Source organism: Bos indicus x Bos taurus, chromosome 7 (genome assembly GCF_003369695.1).
Source record: "Bos indicus x Bos taurus breed Angus x Brahman F1 hybrid chromosome 7, Bos_hybrid_MaternalHap_v2.0, whole genome shotgun sequence".
In the NCBI taxonomy this organism is placed as follows: Eukaryota; Metazoa; Chordata; class Mammalia; order Artiodactyla; family Bovidae; genus Bos; species Bos indicus x Bos taurus.
In genome coordinates, this window is record NC_040082.1 from 89,206,173 (window position 1) to 89,227,727 (window position 21,555).

A 21,555-nucleotide genomic window follows, 5' to 3' on the forward strand; every position below is an offset into this window, starting at 1 on the left:
GCCAACAGTGTCCTGAGCCATTGGCCACCTCCCAGGGGATCCCAGGAGCACGATCTCCTGGCACTTGGAAGCTCCATCCCCACGATTCAACCACAGGCACCCCGTTTCCTACAACGTTCTACAACTGGGTGGGGACACAATCACCTCAGGCTATTCAACTCGACCAGTGAGAACCCCTGTGCACCAGAGCTGAGCAGGACAGCTCTCCCCAATGACCTAATTGTGGCTGTTTGCAGACTGGGGAAGGGAGCACCCAAGGACATGGCTCCAGGCTATGGCAGGCCTGCTCGCCACACTCCCCCATCCCTCCTGGGGGCGCCCTCCCACACCGGCCCCAGGCCTACCTGTGGATCAGGTTGGTGAGAGGCTCAATCAGCTTCTTGCCCAACCTTGGCTCCAAGGGGGTCAGAGCACCAAACTAGGGGATGAAGAGGCTGGTGGTCACCCATAGCAGGGATGGGACAGTGGCCTGGGGCCCTCACCAAGGACACCCAGAGGCCCTCTGGCAGTGGGTGGGGCAGGCCAGGAGAACACCTACCAGTTTAATAATCTTAATGAGGACCCAGTTGTTGGTGGAAGAGGTCATGAGCTTGAAAAAGAGCGGGGCAAGGGAAAGGTAGTTCTTGGGGTTGCGTCTGGCCAGCTCGCAGATGACGTTGACTGCTGCCGACTGGACTCCTGAGAAGGGAGGGCCCCCATCAGTAACACGGTGTCCTCTGAGGCAGGCAGCCACGCACTGTGGCCTACAGGCACGGCTCCCCCCAACCTGTACCTCGAGGGGTGTCCCCAGAGGGTCAGTCACTCAAGGTTCAGGACACCCATCCCACAAAACAACATCCCCAAGGAGCAAATGCAGGGTCTTCCAGCCCAGAAGCAACGCCACCCCAGGAGGAATGAACAGCAACAGCACCCAGGGCTTGGTTTCTAAATCCCACACCAAAAACACAGAAACAGGGTGGTCTGGAGAAGGGCAGACTCCAGGTTGGTGGGAAAGTAGAGGAGGTGCCCTGGGAGGAGGGTCGAGGACAGGGTCCCAAGACTTAGCACCCCTCCACAGGCCCTCAGATACACGAGCCCCACAGGGCCCTTTCTAACTCAAATCAACATACCAGGGTCGGGATCCTCCAGCTTCTCCTTCAGGCGGGGGAAGGCGGGGCGCAGGGATTCAGGGTACTTCAGGAACACCTTGTACATGATCAGCACCGCCTTCTTCCGGATATACGGCTTGGTGTGTGACATCTGTGGGGCAGACGGCATAGGTCTCCCTGCTGACACCCCTGTGCCCCACACCCCTCACCTCCTTATCTCACCTTCTACTGCCGGCTCACCTCCTGCTCACCTCCCACTACCTTGTCTCACTCCCAGCCCCCACTCCCTGCTCCTCCCCCACCCCCTCACCTCCACTCCTTCCTGTGTTCATCTCCCACACCTGCCCGCATCTCATCTCTATCACCTGAAGGAAAACCCTCTCTCCAACTTAACTGGCTCCTGGTCTCTGAGCCCTGTCTGCACATATACTCCACTGGCCCCCTCCCCACCAAGCCCAGGACCACACAACAGGGTCTTAGAATCAAAACCTGCCTGAGTCCACGACCCCAGCCTGCCCTCAGGAGGCCAAGGTCCGCTTCCACTGTCAGCCCTGGCCATGAGCTCCTCTGGTTGCCGAGGCCTGTCCCCAGGGCAGGATGCTGCTCTGCACCCCAACATGGGACCCCAGAGCTCCTGCCCCGCTTTCAGGACTGTGCTCTGGCCACGAGGGCCTCTTGTCTGTAGGTGGGCACACTCCTCATCTGTTGGGGCCCTGGGAACCTGGCCTGAGAAAGCTGCCCTGACCTCCAGACCCAGCACCAAGACAAATCCCTATCGCCCTCCCGTGGGCGTGACCACCTTCACCTGAATGGGTCCTCACACCTCCTGAAGAGGGCCAGAGGCTCAGGACTGTTGGCTTTGTCAGCCAGGGTCTCTGTACAGAGTCTGCCCTGGCCGCTGGGAAGCCCAGGGACACGGCGTGGACAAAGGGGCGGGAGCGTGCGTGGTCACATCATTTACAAGAGGCCCCGGACCTAGAACAGCCTTCAAGACTGCAAACCAAGACTGGAGCACCCACACAGCAAACAGACTACGTCTGCACAGAACCCTCATGGGAGGGACGCACAGCCCTCGCACATGCTGTGACATGGTCAGATGGGGAGCCTCCCAATCATAGAGAATGAGGCGTTGGCGACCCTCTCAGGGCCATGAGGTCTTTGTTCTTTGTGTTTTTTTTAGAGTCAATTCCAGTTTCATTTTTCTTTCTTAAATTAATTTTTACTAGAGTCAAAGGCTGTGATTTCTAAGAACACATCCACATTTCACAATAAGGTTCCTGACCACCCTAGAGATCAAAGCTGGCTGGGAATTCTGCTTTTCAAATGAACAGAGCCGCTAGACATCAGACTGCACCCAAATGAAGATAAAAGGTGTCCTGGACAGAGACCACCTGACCGTGCTGCCCGCTGAGACCACTACCACTGCCACTCATGCCTCAGTAAGAACACAGCTGATGGGTCAAGCACCCACCATCACCCCCAGCCAGACCTCGCCCTTCCTGACAGGACCATTCCAGGGGAGGTGAGGTCAAAGTCGGGCCCATCAGGTGATGGAGGGAGAGATGTGACTAGGTGTCCCAGCTCACCCCAGGAACCCAGGCCGTTTCCACCCGCCCGAGTGCCCTCAGCATGACTTTACAACCAGGTTATCCCAGCACACGAGGCAGCAAAGGCAAGGGGAGGCCCACTCCCAGACTCACCAGTGTCATGATGTCGTTGGCCAGGTCTCTGGCAAGATCTGGGGTAACAAAACAGGATAGGCCAGTCAGCGCAACGCCAGTGTCATACTGGCTGGGGCTGCTCAGGTCCTGGAAAGGGAATGTAAGGGTCAGAGGCGGGCGCCAACCACACCTTGCTGGGCCCCAGCTGTGTCTGCCAGCCCTGCCCTGAGTCTGGAGACGTGTGGGACAAGGATTCATGAGGAGCAGCCAGTTCCGTTCTGTCACCAAGAAGAGCTGGGATGGCTCTGGGGGGACAGAGGCGAGGGCTGTCCCTCGCTCCAGGTGTGTAACATGGCAAAGCTGCAGAACCCAGGGCCCTGACTGCCCAGAGGCACGCAGCAGGGGCCCCCCACAGGGAGACACCCACAGATGACTCCTCTAGGCCCCTCTGCAAGTGTTGAGAAGCCTCCACTGGAGCCCCACGTCTCAGGGAGCAGGAGAACCAGCAGAAGAAGTGCAACTGCCCTGCCTGACGCCCCAGTCTGAGCTCCCGCCAACCTGCGTGGAAGCCCCGTCTTGGCACAGAGAGGGGACCCTCCCCACACTTCACATGTGGTAAAACGTGCACCTAGAAGTGTCTGAAGAGTTAACCTCCTAGACTGTGGTGATGGTACAAAAACATAGGCTCTTAAAGTTCACTGCAACCCTGGATGCGGAGACTGGGCCTCACAGCACATCCCTCCACTCAGAGTGACTTGCAGAGCCTGACACGGGCAGCAGCCACCTTATATTGTGTGGAGGCCTCCAGGCAACTCCTGCAGCCTGCCTGCCCCACAGCGCCTGCCAGGGAGCCCAGTCACCTGTCCCCTGCAGGGTGACCACACCAGCTCCTGGGGAGCAGGCCTCCCCCAGCCATCTGAGGACCCAGAGCCACAGGCTCATGGCAGTTCTGTCCAGGAAGGGTGCCTCTGATGGCCCCCTGACCACTCTCAGCAAGAGCTGATCAAGTCCCCAGGCCAGGGCAGAGCGGAGCACTCACTGCTCTCACCACAGAGCTGAAAACCACTCAGGGCCGGAGAGACACACCAGCCGATGTCCAGCACCCAGTGGTCAGAAAGTGCCACCCCTCCCAGCAGATGCCCCCACGAGAGGGGGCAGGAGTCGCAAAGAGTGACCGGGGGAAGTTCCCCAACACTAAGAGAACTTAAGGGAAGGGCCACACATGCTGCCCACCACTGTTGTTTCTGAGGAGGGCAGAGGCCATCCACTGCTCACTAACCCCCACTCTCCATGTGCTCCCGTGGCGGGGGTGAGAGGTCCCTACCTTGCGGATCTGGTTGGTGGTCAGCATGATGACGTCGGTCCCTTCGTGAAAGCACTGGGAAGCCGCGAGGTAGCCAATTCGCTGTTAGTGCAACAAACAGAGGTGTTGGGCACAAGGGGAGCGGGCCACACAGCCCTGGTGGGGAAGATACCCCGCCCCGAGTGCGTGGTCTCTGGAACACAGTGGCTGTCAAGTCAGCCAGCATGGCCTGTCACTGCCCTGCACATCCTCACCGCCTGCTCAGCAGCTGATGGAATCAATCTCACAAACATGGGATAACCACGGGCTCCCATCTCTGTGGCTGGGGTGGCCTGGAGACACACCCACACACAAACGTGTGACACTCCAACACACGGGCAGGGCACCAGCGCAACCTTGGCAAACCCAGCATCTCATTTCCTCACCAGGAGAAACCGGCAGGCAGCATGAATGACCAGGTCCCTCAGGAGGACACAGCCTCAGCTGCCTGCAGGGCGTGTTCCCAGGGAGAACCACGGGACGCCCCTAAACGGGCTGCGGGTGGTGAAGACTGCTTTCCAGGACATTTACTAAAGCGGGAGACGACGTGTTCAGTTGCTATAATATCAAGTAATAGGAAAGCAATGTCTCAAGGTGGCGCAAGTAGGCTCCGTGAGATGAAGGCAGAGGGTGCTGAGAAGCACCAGGACAACTGACCAGTGGCAGCCTCTGGGGGATGATCAGTGCCTGCCTGTGTTTTTTTTTTTTTTTTTTTTTTGAAAGGTTACAAATTTAACTTGTATCACAAAATATATAACCACCCCTCCAAACCTTAATTTCACTGACACTACTTAAAACGGAAAAGAAAACATGGTGTAAATGGTGCTAAGACCTTGCTGGGCAGATGTATGATGGGAATGGGTCTCCAGCGGTTGCCACTGTGTCCCCTCCCAGCCCAGCCTCATCACAGGACACACGTCTTCCTCCCCCAGGACCCCACCCACAGGGTTCAGGACCCACAGCAGGCTGTCCCCTCACCTTGAATGTGAACTTGGAGGCGCTCATCACTTCGATGATGTTGAAGGCAGCCCAGCTGATATCGTAGCCCAGCATCTGCAGCTGTGGCAATAGAGCCAGGGTCTTAGGCTCCTGCCCAGCCCCCCTCCCCCAATTCCCTGGGCCCAGAGGATGAGGAGACAGATGAGGAGAGACGGGGTCTCAGCCCCCCGCCTGACAGAGCGAGTGGCCAGCACTCACATAGGTCAGCTTGCAGACCGCATTGGCTTTCACTGCGATATTGTCCTGCTTCAGCTCCTGCTTGATTTCATCGATGCACTGAGAGATATATTTTGCCTAAAATGAAAAAAGAAAAATTGAGGAGCTGCAAGTGTCTGGTTTCCCTTACAGCTCAGTTGGTAAAGAATCCACCTGCAATGCAAGAGACCCTGATTTGATTCCTGGGTCCAGAAGACCCTCTGGAGAAGAGACAGCCTACCCACTCCAGTATTCTTGGGTTTCTCTTGTGGCTCAGTTGGTAAAGAATCCAGCTGCAATGCAGGAGACCTGGGTTCGATCCCTGAGTTGGGAATCCTTTCCCCTGGATCCCTTCTCCCTGGAGAAGAGAAAGGCTACCCACTCCAGTATTCTGGCCTGGAAAATTCCATGGACTGTGTATAGTCCATGGGGTCACAAAGAGTCAGACACAACTGAGCAACTCTCACTTTCAAGTGTCTGGCTGAAACCTAAGACAGACACAGAACACACAGTGTGCACTTCCATCGATGGGAAATGTCCAGAAGAGGCAAATCCAGAGACAAAGAATGAGCTCCTGGTTGCCAGGGCCAGGGAGGGGGGAGGTGTCTGCTAATGATGATGGACTGATGGACGTTCTGGAATTAAACAGAACTCTCTGAATCCACTAAAAACCATTGCATCATACACATGAGAGCAAGGAGTCACACTGTATGGGTACGACAACATGGCTGCTACCCTGAGAAATCCTGTCAGTGTGATGAACTGCCTGGGATCCCCCACGGGCCCTCCTCCCGAGGGGCAGGCAGAGGGGTTGGGGGAGAACAGGAGCAGTCCCCAGATGAGCTCACCAGCATGTTCTAGCCCCTGAAGGACTTGTGTTAGTGACTCATGTGGGTGAGAGGGCCCATGCCCCTGCTCACTCTGGGGCCAGACTGTCCAGACAGTGTAGGCACATGAGGGCCACTGCGGGGTGGGGGCTGTCCGCCTCCAGCCCTTGTGGCCCCCCAGGTCCTCCAGGACCAGCCACACTGGGCAGGTGGCACTGCAAATTCCCCTAGGGCTCCCCATTCCTGAGTCTGCGCCACCAGCAGCCTCTCCTGCATGCATCACGGGTCTGTGTGTGGCCCCACCCTCCTCTCAGTGGCACTGCAGTGTATCTGCGCTCGGCTCCATGACCACCACGTGTCCACTCTCCCAGCAGGGCATGGCTCGGAGTCCTCCCACCTCCCCACTTTTCCGACACACTCTGCCATGGGGCAGGGCTCTACGTGGACACATGTTTTCAATTTCCCTGGGTTTCCTCACTAATCCAGCACTCACACTAGAACGCCAATCAAAAGCCTGGATTGACACACGAGGCCCAGAGCAAGGAATGTGCCCCATGGGACACAAGGCTCCCATCCAGAGACACGCACAGATGTTACAGTGGCAGTAGCAAGAAAACCCAAACCTGCCAACATGGGAGTCCAGTTGTCACCAGGCTGTGGGGGAGTCTGGTGCCCGCCCCGCCTTCCCAAGAGTGGGAGGAGCCTGTGATCTGACCAATAGCAGAGTGGCCAGCACAGGAGCCCTGCTCCCAGTGGCTACACCCTGCATTCAGTGTCACCCCAGACCTCTGGGGGCTCCAGCACAGGCTCCTGGGGAAGGAGCCCCCAGCCAGCGTTTGATATATATTCCATGACAGAGTCGGACAATGGAACACAAGTCACCAGATCCTTCCAACAGGCTTCCAATTACTAATCCCCTGGAGCCTCAGTCCCATCCCTGTGCAGGGATGACCCCTTTCTGCACCCTGGACCAGCAGTTAATGATTTAAAAGGGAAAGAGCAGAGAGACCATCCCAAGTGTGGAGAACCCGGCCAAGCACACAGCAATGCAGACCTGCTTCTGCAGTAAAAGTGACGTCGTTCAGTCGTGTCCGACTCTTTGCGACCCCATGGACCGCAGCCTACCACGCTCCTCCGTCTGTGGGATTTTCCAGGCAAGAGTACTGGAGTGGGTTGCCATTTCCTTCTCCAGAGGATCTTCCAGACCCAGGGATTGACGGGCCTCCCACACTGTAGGCAGACGCTTTACCGTCTAAGCTACCAGGGGCAGACACTTTACCGTCTGCAGTGCCCAGGGGCAAAAAGGTGCTCACACACATATCCTCACATACTGGCACCTCAACACCGATGCTGGTCAGCTGGTGAAAGGCCAGCACACCATGCTCTCTGCATATGATTTCCAGGCGGCCCAGGGACCCCTCGGCTTAGGGAGGCCAGGCAAGAGTTCACTCCTGCTAACATCTGTGCAGCCATCCTCAGACCAAGCCTCCCACAGCCCTGTCTGCAGGTGACTCTCCCAAAGCGCAGGGCAGGAGAGACCACTGGGTCCTGCCCCAGCTTTGAAACTGGCGGAACACAGCCACTGGGAAGTGAGGGGAGACAGGAAGCGGGAGGAGAGCCTCACATGAACCCTGCCCCATGGACCCCAGGACCCCGTCCCCACCAGAATACCGCACACAGCCTGCACTGCAGCCCACTGCAGGGCACACGGAGCCAGAGCTCCAGCCCAGACAAGGTCACCGCCCTAAAACACACCCCTCCCTGTAAAACCAGCACTCTGCAGAGAACACAACAGAATCCAGAGTGTCTGCAACACACCATCCACAATGTCTGGGTCACAGTCCATAATTATTCAAATCTGAAACAGAAGGGCTTCCCCAGTGACTTAGTGGTAAAGAACCCGCCTGCCAATGCAGGAGACAGGTTCGATCCCTGGTCCGGGAAGATCCCACACGCCACAAGTCATCTAAGTCTGTGTGCCGCAACTACCGAAGTCCATGTGCCTTAGAGCCCATGCTCCACAAGGGAAGCTGCTGCAATGAGGAGCCCAAGCGCCACAACTAGAGAGCAACACCCACTCCCCACAACCAGAGAGAAGCCGCGCGGCAACAAAGACTAAAAAAAAAAACACATGCTTAACTTTAAAAAAAACTAGAAACGAAAAATATAACCTATATCCAAGAAGAAAAACAAAAGATGGCCAGCAAAGACCAACCCTGAGATGTCTCTGGGGATGGAATGAACATACAGAGATTTCAACTCAGCAACTGTAACCATGTTCTCAGGGCCAAAAAGAAAACATACTCGTAATGAATAAAAAGAGGACATCTCACAGAGAAAGGAAAGCTACACAGAACCAGGTGGAATCCTGGGAAGGGAAACAGCAGGGACTGAGGAGGGAGCTGAAGCTGAGGAGAGGGGTGGCAGCACGACGGTGGGACAAGAGGGACGCCTTGAACACAGCAGAGTCAGAAAAGAGTGCAATAAAGGTGCAGCAAGCGTGCACCTGAGACCCAGGGAAGCAAGGACAGAGAAAACAGCCGGAAAACAGCTCAAGTCTACCCAAATTTGGTGAAAGACACGAACTAACAACTTCCATAAACCTAACGCCGGTTCTCCGCAATATGAAACACAAAGGAAAATCACACCCAGACACATCACAGCAAACTGCTGAAAACTGAGACTAAGGAGACAGTCTTCAGAGCAGCCAGAGTAGCAGCCAGGAGGAAGCCCTGAGCTGGGGCAGGCGGGGGCTCAGGGCTCCCCACCCAAGACTGCCCCTCAGAGACGGAGGAAGAGTAACCACCTCCCCCATAGCGACCCTGCACCTCAGAGCACCCCTGGGGCAACAGCTGAGCCCACAGAAGTGACTGACCCGAGGAAGGAAGACCCTTCCTCAACACTAATTTTTAGCCACAACACAAGTGCACAGCGCACAGGCTTGGGGTTCCTACAGGCAGGACAGGGAGGGAAGGACTGTAAAATATTAAAAGGATCTGCTTCACTCAGGAGTGTTTAAATATTTATCTAAAACAGAGTTACACATACAAAGTTAAAGTAAGGAACATGGGAGAAAACAGTATATTAGTCTTTGTAATCTTATTTACATGCAGCATTGCTCAAGATGAGGTCTTTTTTCTCCTTTTTACAAAGAAGAAAAAAAAAAGGCCAGGGTGTACAAAGGATCTAGATCTGGTAAATTACACAGGCAGACGTAGGAGATATTGCAGGGAGGGTCCCAGACCACCGCAATACAACGAATATCGCAATAAAGTGAGTCACACAAACTAGGTGGTCTCCTGGCGCACATAAAAGCTACGTTCACGCTATGCTGTAGTCTGCTGAATGCACCACATCACTGTGTCTAAAAAAAACAACAAGCACACACCTTAATTAAAAATACTTTATCGTGGGACTTCCCTGGTGGTCCAGTGGCTAAGATTCTGAGCTCCCAATGCAGAGGGTCAGGGTTTGATCCCTGGTCAGGGAACTAGATCTCGTGTGCCACAAATAAGACCTGGTGCAGCCAAATACAATTTCAATGCAAAAAAAACCCACTAACCATCATCTGAGGCTTCAGCAAGCCATCTTTTTTGGGGGAACAGGGCAGGATCTTAGTTCCCTAACCAGAGATCAAACCTGGGCCCTCAACAGTGAAAGCACAGAGTCCTAACCACTGGACCATCAGGGAATTCCCAGCAAGCCATATTTTTGCTGGTGAGGGTCCTGCCTCCATTGTGGACTGGGTGGTTGTGGCAGAGTCTTAAAACCAGTCAACAGTGAAGTCTGCAGAGTCAATGGCCTCTTCCTTTCACAGATGGCTTCTCCATCACATCCAATGCTATCTGATGGCATTTTACCCACAGGAGAACTTCCTTCACAGCTGGAGTTGATTTTCCCAAACCCTTATCAACTAAGGCACATAATATTCCACCTGCTTTGTTATCACTTCCACAAGTGATCGTGCCATGTCTTATGTGGGTGAGGTTTGTGGAGCCCCAAGACAATTTTGAGAGTAACACCAGATTTGCTGACCGCAGATCACCATCACATAATAACTGTGAAAATTCGTGAAAATTACCAAAACGTGACTCAGAGACACAAAGTGAAGGAATGCTGTTGGAAAATGTGGCAACATGCTTGCTCACTGTGGGGTCACCAGAGACCTTCCATTTGTGAAACACGCAATACATGGAAAGCATGATCAAGGGGAAAGCAGTAAAATAAGGTCTATCTGTATTAAAACAAAAACTAGAAGCCATTTTAAGATCAAAATGGCATTTTAATATACATGGCTATGTGTCCTTAACACTTGTTTCAAAAACAGAAGTTGGTAATGCGAACATGATGCAATTCTCACCCCTCGGCCTGTTCTGAGCAGCCACACTTCACCACGGAGCACACAATGCTGAGATGGATGTGCAACCACAAATTTATCCAGAGCAAAGGACACACGCCTGGTATGAACCCGGCAGCTATAGCCATCCAACCCTGTCTGCTCAGAAGAGCCCCCTGGGTCACTTAAGACACCCCAAGATCCCCAGAGGAGTGGGGTCAGACCTCGAGGGGTCGACACAAAAGCTGCCCCTGACCCTGATGGGTTGGCAGCATCAAAAACCACACACCTGGACCAGGGAATCTTTTAAAAAGACTTCTTTTCTTAAAGAGCAGTTGTAGGTTCACAGCAGAACTGAGTGGCAGGTAGAGATTCCTGGCTCGCCCGCCCCTACGTATGCACAGCCTCCCCAGCAGTGCACATCTGTACAATCGATGAACGCACACAGACACGTCATGGCCCAGGATCCACAGCTGGTGTCAGGGTTCACTCTGTGGGTCTTGACAGATGTATGTGCACTGATAGGCACCCAGGGTCACTGTATTACTGAACAGAGTCACTGTCCTAAACCCCGCTGGCCCTGCCCATCCCCCCCTCCCCATAACCACTAATCCTTCTACAGAGCTCCGCCTTTTCCAGAACACCCCAAAGCTGGAATCACAGTGTGGAGACTTTTCAGACAGTTTCTTCCACTTAGTCATGTGCGTTTAAGGTTCCTACCTATCTTTCTGGGGCTTGATGACTTCTAACCCAAGTAAGCAGCATCGTCAGGATGATCTGTCCACCTCCTGGAGGACATCATCTCACTTGCCTGGTCCACTGACATTTCCAAGAGGTTCTCTCCGAATTGTTATAAATATGTGGGTCTTGCCATCACCCTCAGCTGCCTGCAGGGTCCCCGGCTCTGGGCCCAGAACCCCTCGACCCTGCTCCTGTAAGCAGCAGTCCTCAGACTCCTGGGGGAGGGGAGTTACTGGACATGGTTGAGGTCATCACCAGAGATGGACATCTATTACGACAAGGGACCAAAGAAGGCTGTCTCTGTCACTCCATCTACATTGCCAGCAACAACCAGCTGCCATCTACTACGATCATCACTTCAGTAAGAAAATACACTTTAACCCCAAAATGTAGGCAAGGCAAGTCAGTATCAGAACAAGAGAATTCTGACAATGTACAAGCTGGCCCACAATGAGGACACTCCCCCAGGGAGGCCATACCTAGGGAGACAGCAAGAGGGGGTGAACCCGTCTTGCCTGTGCCCATCGCAGGCCCAGGACTCAGCGTGGATCAGCTGCAGGGGCCACAGTCAAGTCTCAGACTTTCCAACCTCCCATCCCATCTCTCAGCGAGGTCCCACAGCAAGGTTCCCAGAGAGGCAACCGCGCCCCCAGGGGATGCCAGGCCCCACCTGGGACATCTGTGTTCATCAGGACTGGGGGCTCCTGGCACGTGAAGGAGCCAGGGAGGCTGCTCCACACCCCAGTGCCCAGGATGGCCCTCTACCCTGAGGATGACTAAGTCCCTGTGTCCACAGTGCCGAAGGGGGAACCGGCCTTGAGCCTGCCTTAGCCACCTGTAGCCTTTCAACCTCCTGGAGCCCTCACGCAGCTGGGTATCCTCAGGGGCCACACAGACCCCGCCCCCCCCAAGACTCGGTCCTCACAGCTGCCGCCACCCATGGCATCTAGGCCTAGAATGTACCCTTGAAAACTCCCCCAAGTGAGGGGACAAATGCACAGAAAGAGGCCCAAATCCTGAAGAGACAGCTTCACGGAGTCAGCAAAAGGCGCCACGCCAAGGAGAGGGAAGGCAGGGAGGCCCCGGAGCTGCTGCTCGAAGCAGAAGCCATAGCAGCCCTTGTGGTGGCCACGGCCCAAGAGGACACAGCCAGGGGGAGGCTGAGGCTGCTCCCACTCCCACCACCGTGGCCCGCCCTCCTGTACACAGTGGCACATAATTGCCCCAGGTGGGAAACAAGCCAGATGTCCAGCAACAGTCCAATGGATAAAGGAACCCTGGTGTAGACAGGCAACACACCCCTGTCGGTGACGGAAATGAACAAGTCATGATGGCCCTTTCCCATGGCAGAGAGTGGCAGCGGCCGCTGCAGATGACCAGAAGCAAGCAAGACTGTCCAGGGACACACATATTAGGGAGAAAGCTCTGAGCAAAGCAAGGAAATGACATGCAGAGAACTTAGCATGATTACTATCACAATACTTACACTGTACAACATTTAATTCAGGGCAGGTGCATCACATTCTGCACAGTAAGAATTAGAGAAAAACAGCACAAATCTGGAAGACACACCCTGTGGGCTGCCTAGGAAACACTGACCATTTCCCGCCCTGCCCCCAACCAACCCTGTGACCCTAGTGGGGTCCCACAACTCAGTTGGGTTCTGACACACTCTGCCAGGAGTCAGCACAGACCCCACAGGTCTGCCCCCTCCGCACACACCAGCCAGCTGTAAATCAGGGTTCCCAGAACCCCCCTTGCCTCAGGGAAGCACTTACTTATGTTTTCCAGCTTATTACATAGTAAGGGCACAACAAAGCAAACAGATGGACAGCTGGCCAAAGAGGCAAGGGGGGCAGGGCGCAGGGGCCCAGAGGCAGGACTTCCGCCCTCACAGCAGGCAGTGTGCCACCCCGCACACAGGTGCTTTCACCAACAAGAATCTCCCTGAACCCCACACTTCAGAGACTCTCATGGAGGCTTCATCACAAATACATGATCCATCGTTAACTCCACCTGCAACCCCTCCTCCTTCTCTAGAGGACTGGAGGGGAGTGTCTGAAAGTTCCAAGCTTCAAACCATGGCCTGGTCTTTCTGGTGCCCCAGTCCCAGAGTCACCTCATCAGAACAAAAGACACCCCATCTCCCAGGAAACCCCAAGAGACTCAGCAGCTTGGGGCCAGGAACCAGGGGCAGAGACTGAACACCCCAACCGGGATGCTCCCAGTTACTTCTGTTGCCTAGGAAGCTACAAAGGCTCCCGGAGCTCTGCCACAGGAGCAGGGACAGGCCTCCTTATCTCACAACAGCACAGGGTCCAACAACACAGTGACAGCACAGGGAACAAGGGACACCTAGATGAAGGGGCAGCATTATGGAATCCAGAGGAATTTTCCTTACCAATTATGGTCAGGGGATCCCGCGCCTAGGGGACACTGGGGCGTATCTGGGAACACTGTGATTATCAAGACTGGGGGAGGCCTGGCATCACACAGGTGGGGCCAGAGACGCTGCTCAACACCCCACAGTGCCCAGGACAGCCCCCCTCAAAGGATGACCCAGAATGACGTCAGCAGTGCCAAGGGGGAGACACCCTGACTCAAGTAACAACTTGTTTACTAAACTTCCTATCTTTAGTCTCCTCGGAAGTTTTTAAAATAGAAAGTCTTACAGAATAACCAAAAGCATGGCACCAGACACAACACAGGCTTCAGTAACTGTCCCTAGGGCAAGGAGCGGCAACCCTGCACGCACCTCACGGCCCGAGGAGCCCCACACACCCTGGCAAGGACTGAACCCCAGGAAACTGCATTTCTGAGGTCAGAGACTCTAGAATAACAGCACTTCGTACAGTTCAATCTTAATCCCAGATTATGCCCAATTTCAAAATACCACTCCACAGTTAACCCTTGGTGTTGCAGGGGACTGGTTCCAGACCCTCAAAGACCAGAATCCTCAGACACTCCAGTCCCTCGTATACAATGAACTTCTACATGATGTACACACATCCTCCCGTTCACTTTAACTCATTGCGAGATGACTTACAACACGTGACCCAATGTAAGTGCTGTGTATTCAAATAGTTGCCTGTGTGCAGCAAATTCAAGTCTTGCTTCTTGGAACTTTTTGGAATTTTTAAAAATATACTTTCAATTCAGTTGGTGAATGCAGAACCTATGGATACACACAGCCAACTATACACAATTAGGACTGAATTTTTCAAGTTCAGAAACTTCAGTTGAGTGGGTTAGACGCAAGCTCAGACCCCACACAAAAACTGACACTGACAACTGCAAGGTGCCACCTGATGGAGTGAGCTGGGACACAGACAAAGTGGAACCCACTAGATTGCTGGGGGCGGGGGAGGCGTGCACCCACACTCAGAGGGTCGGTCCTCAGGGGCATGGACAACACTCAGGAACGGCTGCCACCATAACAGGGAAGACCAGCACAAAACCTTAACAGACAGAATCTCCCTCAAGTTCTATTCACAGAAAAAAACTCTCAAACTGATTTCTGGGAAGAAGTATTTTACCTTCTCACTTTCATTAACACTGAGCTTATTACAAAAAGTTATGCATATAATTTAAAAAGACTGAAAGAAAAGGTTTCCCCCCAAATATGAAAAGTACTCATAAGAATTCAATGTTGAAAATCATTTGTTTTTTCCTAGTTATACACAAGTTTCAGAAGCAAGGACACTCCCAAGCGACTCTCCTCACCTGCCCACATGACCTGGTGCTGTATATCAAGGATTGTAACTCAAGCACCCCAGAAAGATGGGAATCAGCCCATTATTTTTCAAACTTCTTTGACTCACTGTAAAAAGCACGTTTTCCATGGTAACCCCACTCACAGGCATGCACACGCTTAGTACCACAAGCAGAAGCAAAAGTTTCACAGTTACTCTGCCAGGGGTCCGGACTTCCTGGATTCCTCTTTGGGGAGCTCACAGAAGCCTGCGTTATAGGCACTCAACAAGAAGGGGAGGTAGCCGTCCCTCCCACTTTACACTAGGGAACTCTCCCCAGGTCACTCAAATACGACCAAGAACCTGGATTTGGGTCTCACAAAGGTCACATGCTAAATCATGATGCCATTCCATCTGGCTTTTTTTAAAGTCACTGCCAAGCCTCACTTCCATGGTGCCACAACAGGAGTTCTAAGCTACAATCTATTATAAACAGTAAACTCTGAGGAAAAACCACACTGCTGCCAGTCTTCCTTGGAATAGGGGGGTGGTTTGGGAGCTAAGAGTAACCCCATAGCTGCCTGCTGTGCTCCCCAACATCTGGAGCCAGTCATGACCGACCAGACCACGGCTCTTCTGATGAGGGACCCTTGAATCCTGAGCCACATCCCGTGGGAATTGCCCACAGGCCTGGACAGCATCTGCGTGGAACCCAGCCACCACCACCATCAAAACGCCAAATAATGGGCTCCAAGCCTGAGGACTGAGCCATCAGTTCCTACCAATTCCGAGTGAATAGAGCACGATTCAGGGCACTGCCCCTGATGACAGGCTTGCACCCTAAAAAGCAGACGCCATTAAGTGGAACTCGCATTTCTCCAGGGCAAAGACCCTCGGCCCCTCCTCAGAATCTCGGAACACACTGCTCAATAACACCCACTACCGGAGGCGGATCAGGAGGTCAACCAGCACAGAAAAAGAAATCTGAGGGCACAAACTCCTTTCACATATTTGCTTTGCCATGCCCTGGGGTCCGAAATGCAGGCCGACCAGCTACTCTTTCAAAGAGAAACTAAAGATCAGACCAAGAGTTCACTACTGTTGTGACCAGCGGAACTGGCCAGAGTGTCTAACACGATGCAAAACCTAGATGTAGCCAAAGAAGGGAAGGTGGGCGAGTTACAGAAATGAACCAAAATAACCTAATTACATTTCAGCGAGGTCACACCCGTTCTGAAAAAGTGCAACAGAGGCAGGAACTCAGGCTCTCCACAGGACAGCGCCCGGGGCTCTTGGTGCCTGCCAGCGAATTCCTTAATGTCCCCGCACCTTTCTCTCGGCCCTGCTGGCTTCCCCGGCGCCATTGTGAGGGCCGGGCAGGTGGCACCTGGTCGTGGGACCTGTCCGACAGCTGCTCTCCATCGGGGAGCCTCACTCTCAGGCAAGGAAAAGGGGACTTGCTCCAGCCTGCCATTGTGTAAGTGCAGGTTTGGGTCTCCCTCCCCGGAAGCCAGAGGTCTGGTGGTCACTAACTGTCCCCATTCCTCCTAAATCTAGGTCACAGGGTGGCGGGAGGGAAGAAAATGGTGACCACTGTTACAACATTACTTCTGGAAAACCTTTTCCCCTCTGGCTTTCGGGTGTCTAGTTGAAGTCCGCTTCCCTATTCCAGGACTCCTGAGCTGCTTCCTTATTTTGGCCTAGAACGTCGGCTGCCCCACCCCTTACCCACTAGGAGGGGCGGCCCCACCTTCTGGGGGACTCGAGCCCAGGAGGCAAGGCCAATTCCGGACCAGACACCGGGGAGCAACCTGGACGTGCGTTTATCCCAGAAGGGGTTTCCTCCGGGGGCAGCCCGCAGAAGAGGAGGGTCCCCCAACAAGGAGTCCAAGGCCTGGGGCGGGGCAGGGGGCTCTGCATCTCTTTTGAGCAAGAGATACCACAAACACATTCAAGATCGGAGATCCGCCGCTAGCGAGGGTGAGGACCTGCGAAGTCTCTTCCAGACCACCCTCGGGGAGCGGGAGACGGGCCCCCAACTCCAAGAGGATAAACTGAGGCTCGGAGAAGGAACGGGCAGAGGTGCGGAGGTCGAGGCCGCAGGCAGACGGGGCTCCAGCCGGGAGCGGGGCCGCGGGGGCGGGCGGGGGGCCGGAGTCAGGGGCAGAGCCGGGAACCGGGTCGGGTCGGACTGGGTCAGAGTCAGGGCGAGAGTCCGGGCCAGGGTCGGCGCGCTGGGATCACCTCGTCCTCCTTGTGGTTGCGGATGCCGCGCACCAGATCCTGCAGATTCTTGTCGAACATGCGGTCGATGCTGCCCTTGACCATCTTGAGGGCCATCGCGGCGGCCGCCGCCGGGCTCGAGCCCCGGGAGGCCCACGGCCGACCGCCCTGAGGGAGCCCAGGGGCCGCGCTTGCCGCCCGCGGAGCGCTGTGCTGCCGGCCGCCGCGGCGGGGCGGACTCCCAGGCCAGGTCGGCGGCGGGTGGCGGGGCGGCGGCGGCAGCGACCCGCTCGGCAGGCCGCGCTCCCCACCACTCCGGCTCCGCGCCGCGCCGCTTGCAAATGGCGGACAAGATGGCGGCCGGTCAGCTGACGGCGGGAGCCCAGGACCGGCGGCCCGCCCCCGGAAGCCCCGCCTCCCTATAGGCCCTGCCTCTTCACGCCTAGACGCCGCGTTTCCCTGACGACGCCAGGCCGTCCAATGGAAAAGCAGACAACGGCCTCCGGGCGGCTCAGCCACGCCCCCTGCGTGTCAGCGCTCTTCCCCCTCATAGGTCAGTGACCTCCGGAACTCCACCTACTTCCCCGTTCCGGAATGTTACCACGCCCTCTGTGCGCGCCTTCTTGCCCCACCTCTCAACTCTGTGACAGACGTGGGCGGGGCCTGCTGTGGGCGGGGCGCCCACGTGGAGCTTCTCGAAGAGGTTCCCTGAGAAGAACGTAGCTCCGCCCTTTCTGATTCTAAAAGCTGACTTTGTCAGAGAACCTCCAAATCCCGCTCCGCGGCGGACCGGTCTCGTACATCCTGCACGTGTCACAAAATTCTGTGATATGGGGAGTATATTATATGGGCAGAAAGATTGATGGCAGGAGGAGAAGAGCAATGAAGTATGAAACGGTTGGATGGCATCATCAACTCAATGGACATGACTGAGCAAACTCTGGGAGATAATGCAGGACAGGGAAGCCTGGCATACTGCTGTCCATAGGGACACAAAGAGTTGGACAAGATTGAGCGAGTGAACAACAGGAATTAACGTGCCCATGTGGAGAAATTGAAATCCAGAGATAGGACTTCAACCCATTCACTCGTTCTGTGCTGTGCTTAGTTGCTCAGTCGTGTACAACTCTTTGCGACCCGATGGGCTGTAGCCCGCCAGGCTCATCTGTCCATGAGATTTCCCAGGCAAGAATACTGGAGTGTGTTGCCATGCCCTTCTCTAGGAGATCTTCCCAACCCAAAGATCGATTGTCGGTTTCCCATATTGTAGGCAGATTCTTTACCGTCTGAACCACCAAGGAAGCCCAATTCACTCCTTCAACTAACATTTATTGAGTGCCTACTGTGTCCTAGGCCTGGCAAGTGAATGAGATACACTTGGTTCCTGCCCACCAGAATCCACCATGAAAAAAGTAAAAAAAGCAAGCCACAAACTGGGGTAAGATATTTAATACATATATTGGAAAAGATTTATATCCACAATATAGTTAAACAGAAAATAAAGCAGAACCAAACAAAAATTCCTACAAATTGTGAAGAAAAAGACAACCCAGTTAAAATATGGCACAAGTTGTGAATACACACTTCACAAAAGAAGATATGCACATGGCCAATAGGATGCCCTATCTCAGTCATAAAGGAAAAGTAAAGTTAAATCACACTGAGGGGGGCTTCCCTGGCAGTCCAGTGGTTAGGACTCCATGCTTCCACTGCAGGGGACACGTGTTCCATCCCTGGTCTGAGAACTAAGGTCCCACACATCGCAGGGTGTGGCCTAAACTTAATTTTGGCCGTATCTTTTAAAGCTAATATATGTATGCCCTTTGACCCAACAAGTCTACCACTGTTCCCAACAGGAAAGCATGAATACATCCACCAAAGACTGGAACAAGAATGTTCACAGTAACTGTATGTCAGTCAACAACTCAGTCAAAAGGATCCAAATATCTATCAACAGAAAATGGATACATAACTCTCTGGTATAACTTTGCAGCAAGGAAAAGAACAAAGTACTAACAGAGAACAAAATAGGTGAAGTACACAGACACAATGTTGAACGTAATAAGCCGAACATAAAGGAGTGTACACAGCATGCTTCTACTGATATGATGCCCAGTTTCATGCAGAATTAATCTATGGCAGGGTCTTCCCTGGCAGTCCAATGGTTGGGGCTCCATGTTTGATCCCTGCTCGAAGAACAAGGATCCTGCATGCTATGAGGTGCCAAAATTAATCTATGATGAAAGATTAACGTGCATGCACAGTTGCTCAGTCATGTCCAACCCTTTGCAACCCCATGGACTGCAGTCCACCAAGCTCCTCTGTTCATGGAATTCTCCAAACAGGAATACTGGAGTGGATTGCCATTTCCTACTCTGGGGGACCTTCCCAACCCAGGGATTGAACCCATGTCTCCTGCCTTGGCAGGCAGATTCTTTTACCACTACACCACCTGGGAAGCCCCAGCTTAAGTAACATCATAGGTTAAACAAGTATACAAGGGAGAACTGAAAACTGGATAAAATAGGTTCTGGCATAACCACACAATGGATTCCTGACCAGCTATTTAAAAAGAACCGTAGTTGGTAAATCATTGCTATGGGAATTGCCCTTCCACCCTAAACAACTAGGGAACTGGACAAAATATATAAAACACTGGTTTTCAGACAGCATACAATAGGCAGTGGAGAGAGGGAGGAAACAAACAGGATGAGCCCCAGAGCTGCCCCAGAATTCTGTCTGTAAGTGATTTCCAGGCTGTAGGTCAGGGAGGGGAAACCCAAACAGAACACAGAGTTTTCATAGTCTGAGGAAACAGAGATGGGAGGTGACAGAGGTCAAGGTGGCTGGAGGGTGGTATGCTGGAGAACAGGGAACTATTTTAAGAAACTGCTCTTAAATTTTCACAGGGGTGCCCTCAGGTCTTTGTTTGAATATCCAGCTATAAGTGCATGTGGTGAAACTTCAGGAGGCCAGGCAAAGAATAAGGCTGGGAAAAGGACAATCCCTGAGAGCTCATCTATAGTGGGACTGCTTGGAGAACCTGCCAGCAAAGGTGGAGAGGGACTTCTCTGGTGGTCTGGTGGCTAAGTCTCCGTGTTCCCAATGCAGGGGGCCCAGGTTTGATCCCTGGCCAGGGAACTAGATCCCACATACTGCAACTAAGACCCAGAGCAGTCAAATAAAAATAATTATTATTTTTTTAAAGGTGCAGTTAGTTCATTGAGTCTGTGAGTCATCCAGTAGGGACCTCAGAAATTTTGTGCTTCATTGTAGAATGAAGTCTATTCTAACTGTTTTGGTCTTTTTTTTTTTTGGCCACATAGCATGTGGGATCTTAGTTCCCTGACCAGGGATCAAACTCATCTCCCCTGCGGTGGAAGCGTGGAATCTAAATACTGGACCGCTGGGAAAATCCTGAGATTGATTTTACATCATATTTGAAGTAAAACAATAGTATATGGAGAATGGGAGGTACAAATAGAAATGTAACCTTGTAAGGGTCTTATAAAATGTGCGAAGTAGTATGTTTTAACCCCAGTCAGATCCATAGAAATAGGAAGTAGTTGGTGGGGGCCAGGGGCTAGAGAGTTAGTCTTAAATAGGGCAGAATTTCAGTTTGGGAAGATGAGAAAGTTCTGGAGATGGATGGTGGGGGTGGTTGCCCAAGATTGTGAATGTACAACTGTCACTTAAAAATGGTTAAGATGGGGGCTTCCCTGGTGGTAGAGTGGATGAGAATCTGCCTGCCAATGCAGGGGACATAGGTTCAATCCCTGGTCCGGGAAGATTCCACATGCTGCAGAGCAACTAAGTCCGTGCACCACAATTATTGAGCCTGTTCTCTAGAGCCTGGGAGCTTCAACCACTGAGCCCATGTGCCACAACTCCTGAGTTCAGTGTGCCCTAGAGCTCATGCTCTGCAAGACAGTAGCCCCTGCTCACCTCCGTTACAGGAAAGCCCACACAGTAACACAGGAACGAAGACACAGTCGAACCAAAATAAATCAACAAATACACTTTTTAAATGACAAAGTTGGTTTCCTTTACTGATTGGCTGGACTGAGTGGTATGTGTTCGACGATTGACTAAACAAACGTGGATATGTGACCAGGTGGGATGTAGAGCTGCCGTTTGTGTGTCACTCACTCAGTCATGTCCGACTCTTTGCATCCCCATGGACTGTAGCCTGCCAGGGCCCTCTATCCATAGAATTCTCCAGGCAAGAATACTGAAGTGGGTTGCCATTTTCTTCTCCAGGAGATCTTCCCGTCCAGGGATGGAACCCAGGTCTTCCTGCATTGCAGGCGATTTCCTTAGGAAGCCCATCAGTTCAGTTCAGTTCAGTTGCTCAGTCGTGTCTGACTCTTTGTGACTCCATGGACTACAGCAAGCCAGGCTTCCCTGTCCATCACCAATGCCTAGAAGTCCATAGGATCCAGCAATCCCAC

General features: G+C 53.3%; 1 protein-coding gene across 2 annotated transcripts in view; it reads right to left on the reverse strand.

The window, feature by feature from the left end:
- The window catches only part of AP3D1 (adaptor related protein complex 3 subunit delta 1), a 33,573-nt gene extending 16,142 nt beyond the window's left edge, over positions 1 to 17,431 (reverse strand). Inside the window, exons 1-8 of one of the 2 annotated variants that reach the window (XM_027547111.1) lie at positions 17,126 to 17,431; positions 5,289 to 5,384; positions 5,070 to 5,150; positions 4,074 to 4,154; positions 2,789 to 2,896; positions 1,110 to 1,239; positions 539 to 678; positions 345 to 418 (exon numbers count right to left, since the gene is read on the reverse strand). In XM_027547111.1, the coding sequence (XP_027402912.1) occupies positions 345 to 418; positions 539 to 678; positions 1,110 to 1,239; positions 2,789 to 2,896; positions 4,074 to 4,154; positions 5,070 to 5,150; positions 5,289 to 5,384; positions 17,126 to 17,221 (806 nt within the window). In that variant the 5' untranslated portion in view covers positions 17,222 to 17,431. Of the gene's footprint in view, positions 1 to 344; positions 419 to 538; positions 679 to 1,109; positions 1,240 to 2,788; positions 2,897 to 4,073; positions 4,155 to 5,069; positions 5,151 to 5,288; positions 5,385 to 16,631; positions 16,868 to 17,125 lie in introns of those variants that run through there. The other variant, XM_027547110.1, reaches the window with a different exon arrangement.
- Positions 17,432 to 21,555: the final 4,124 nt, after the last annotated feature.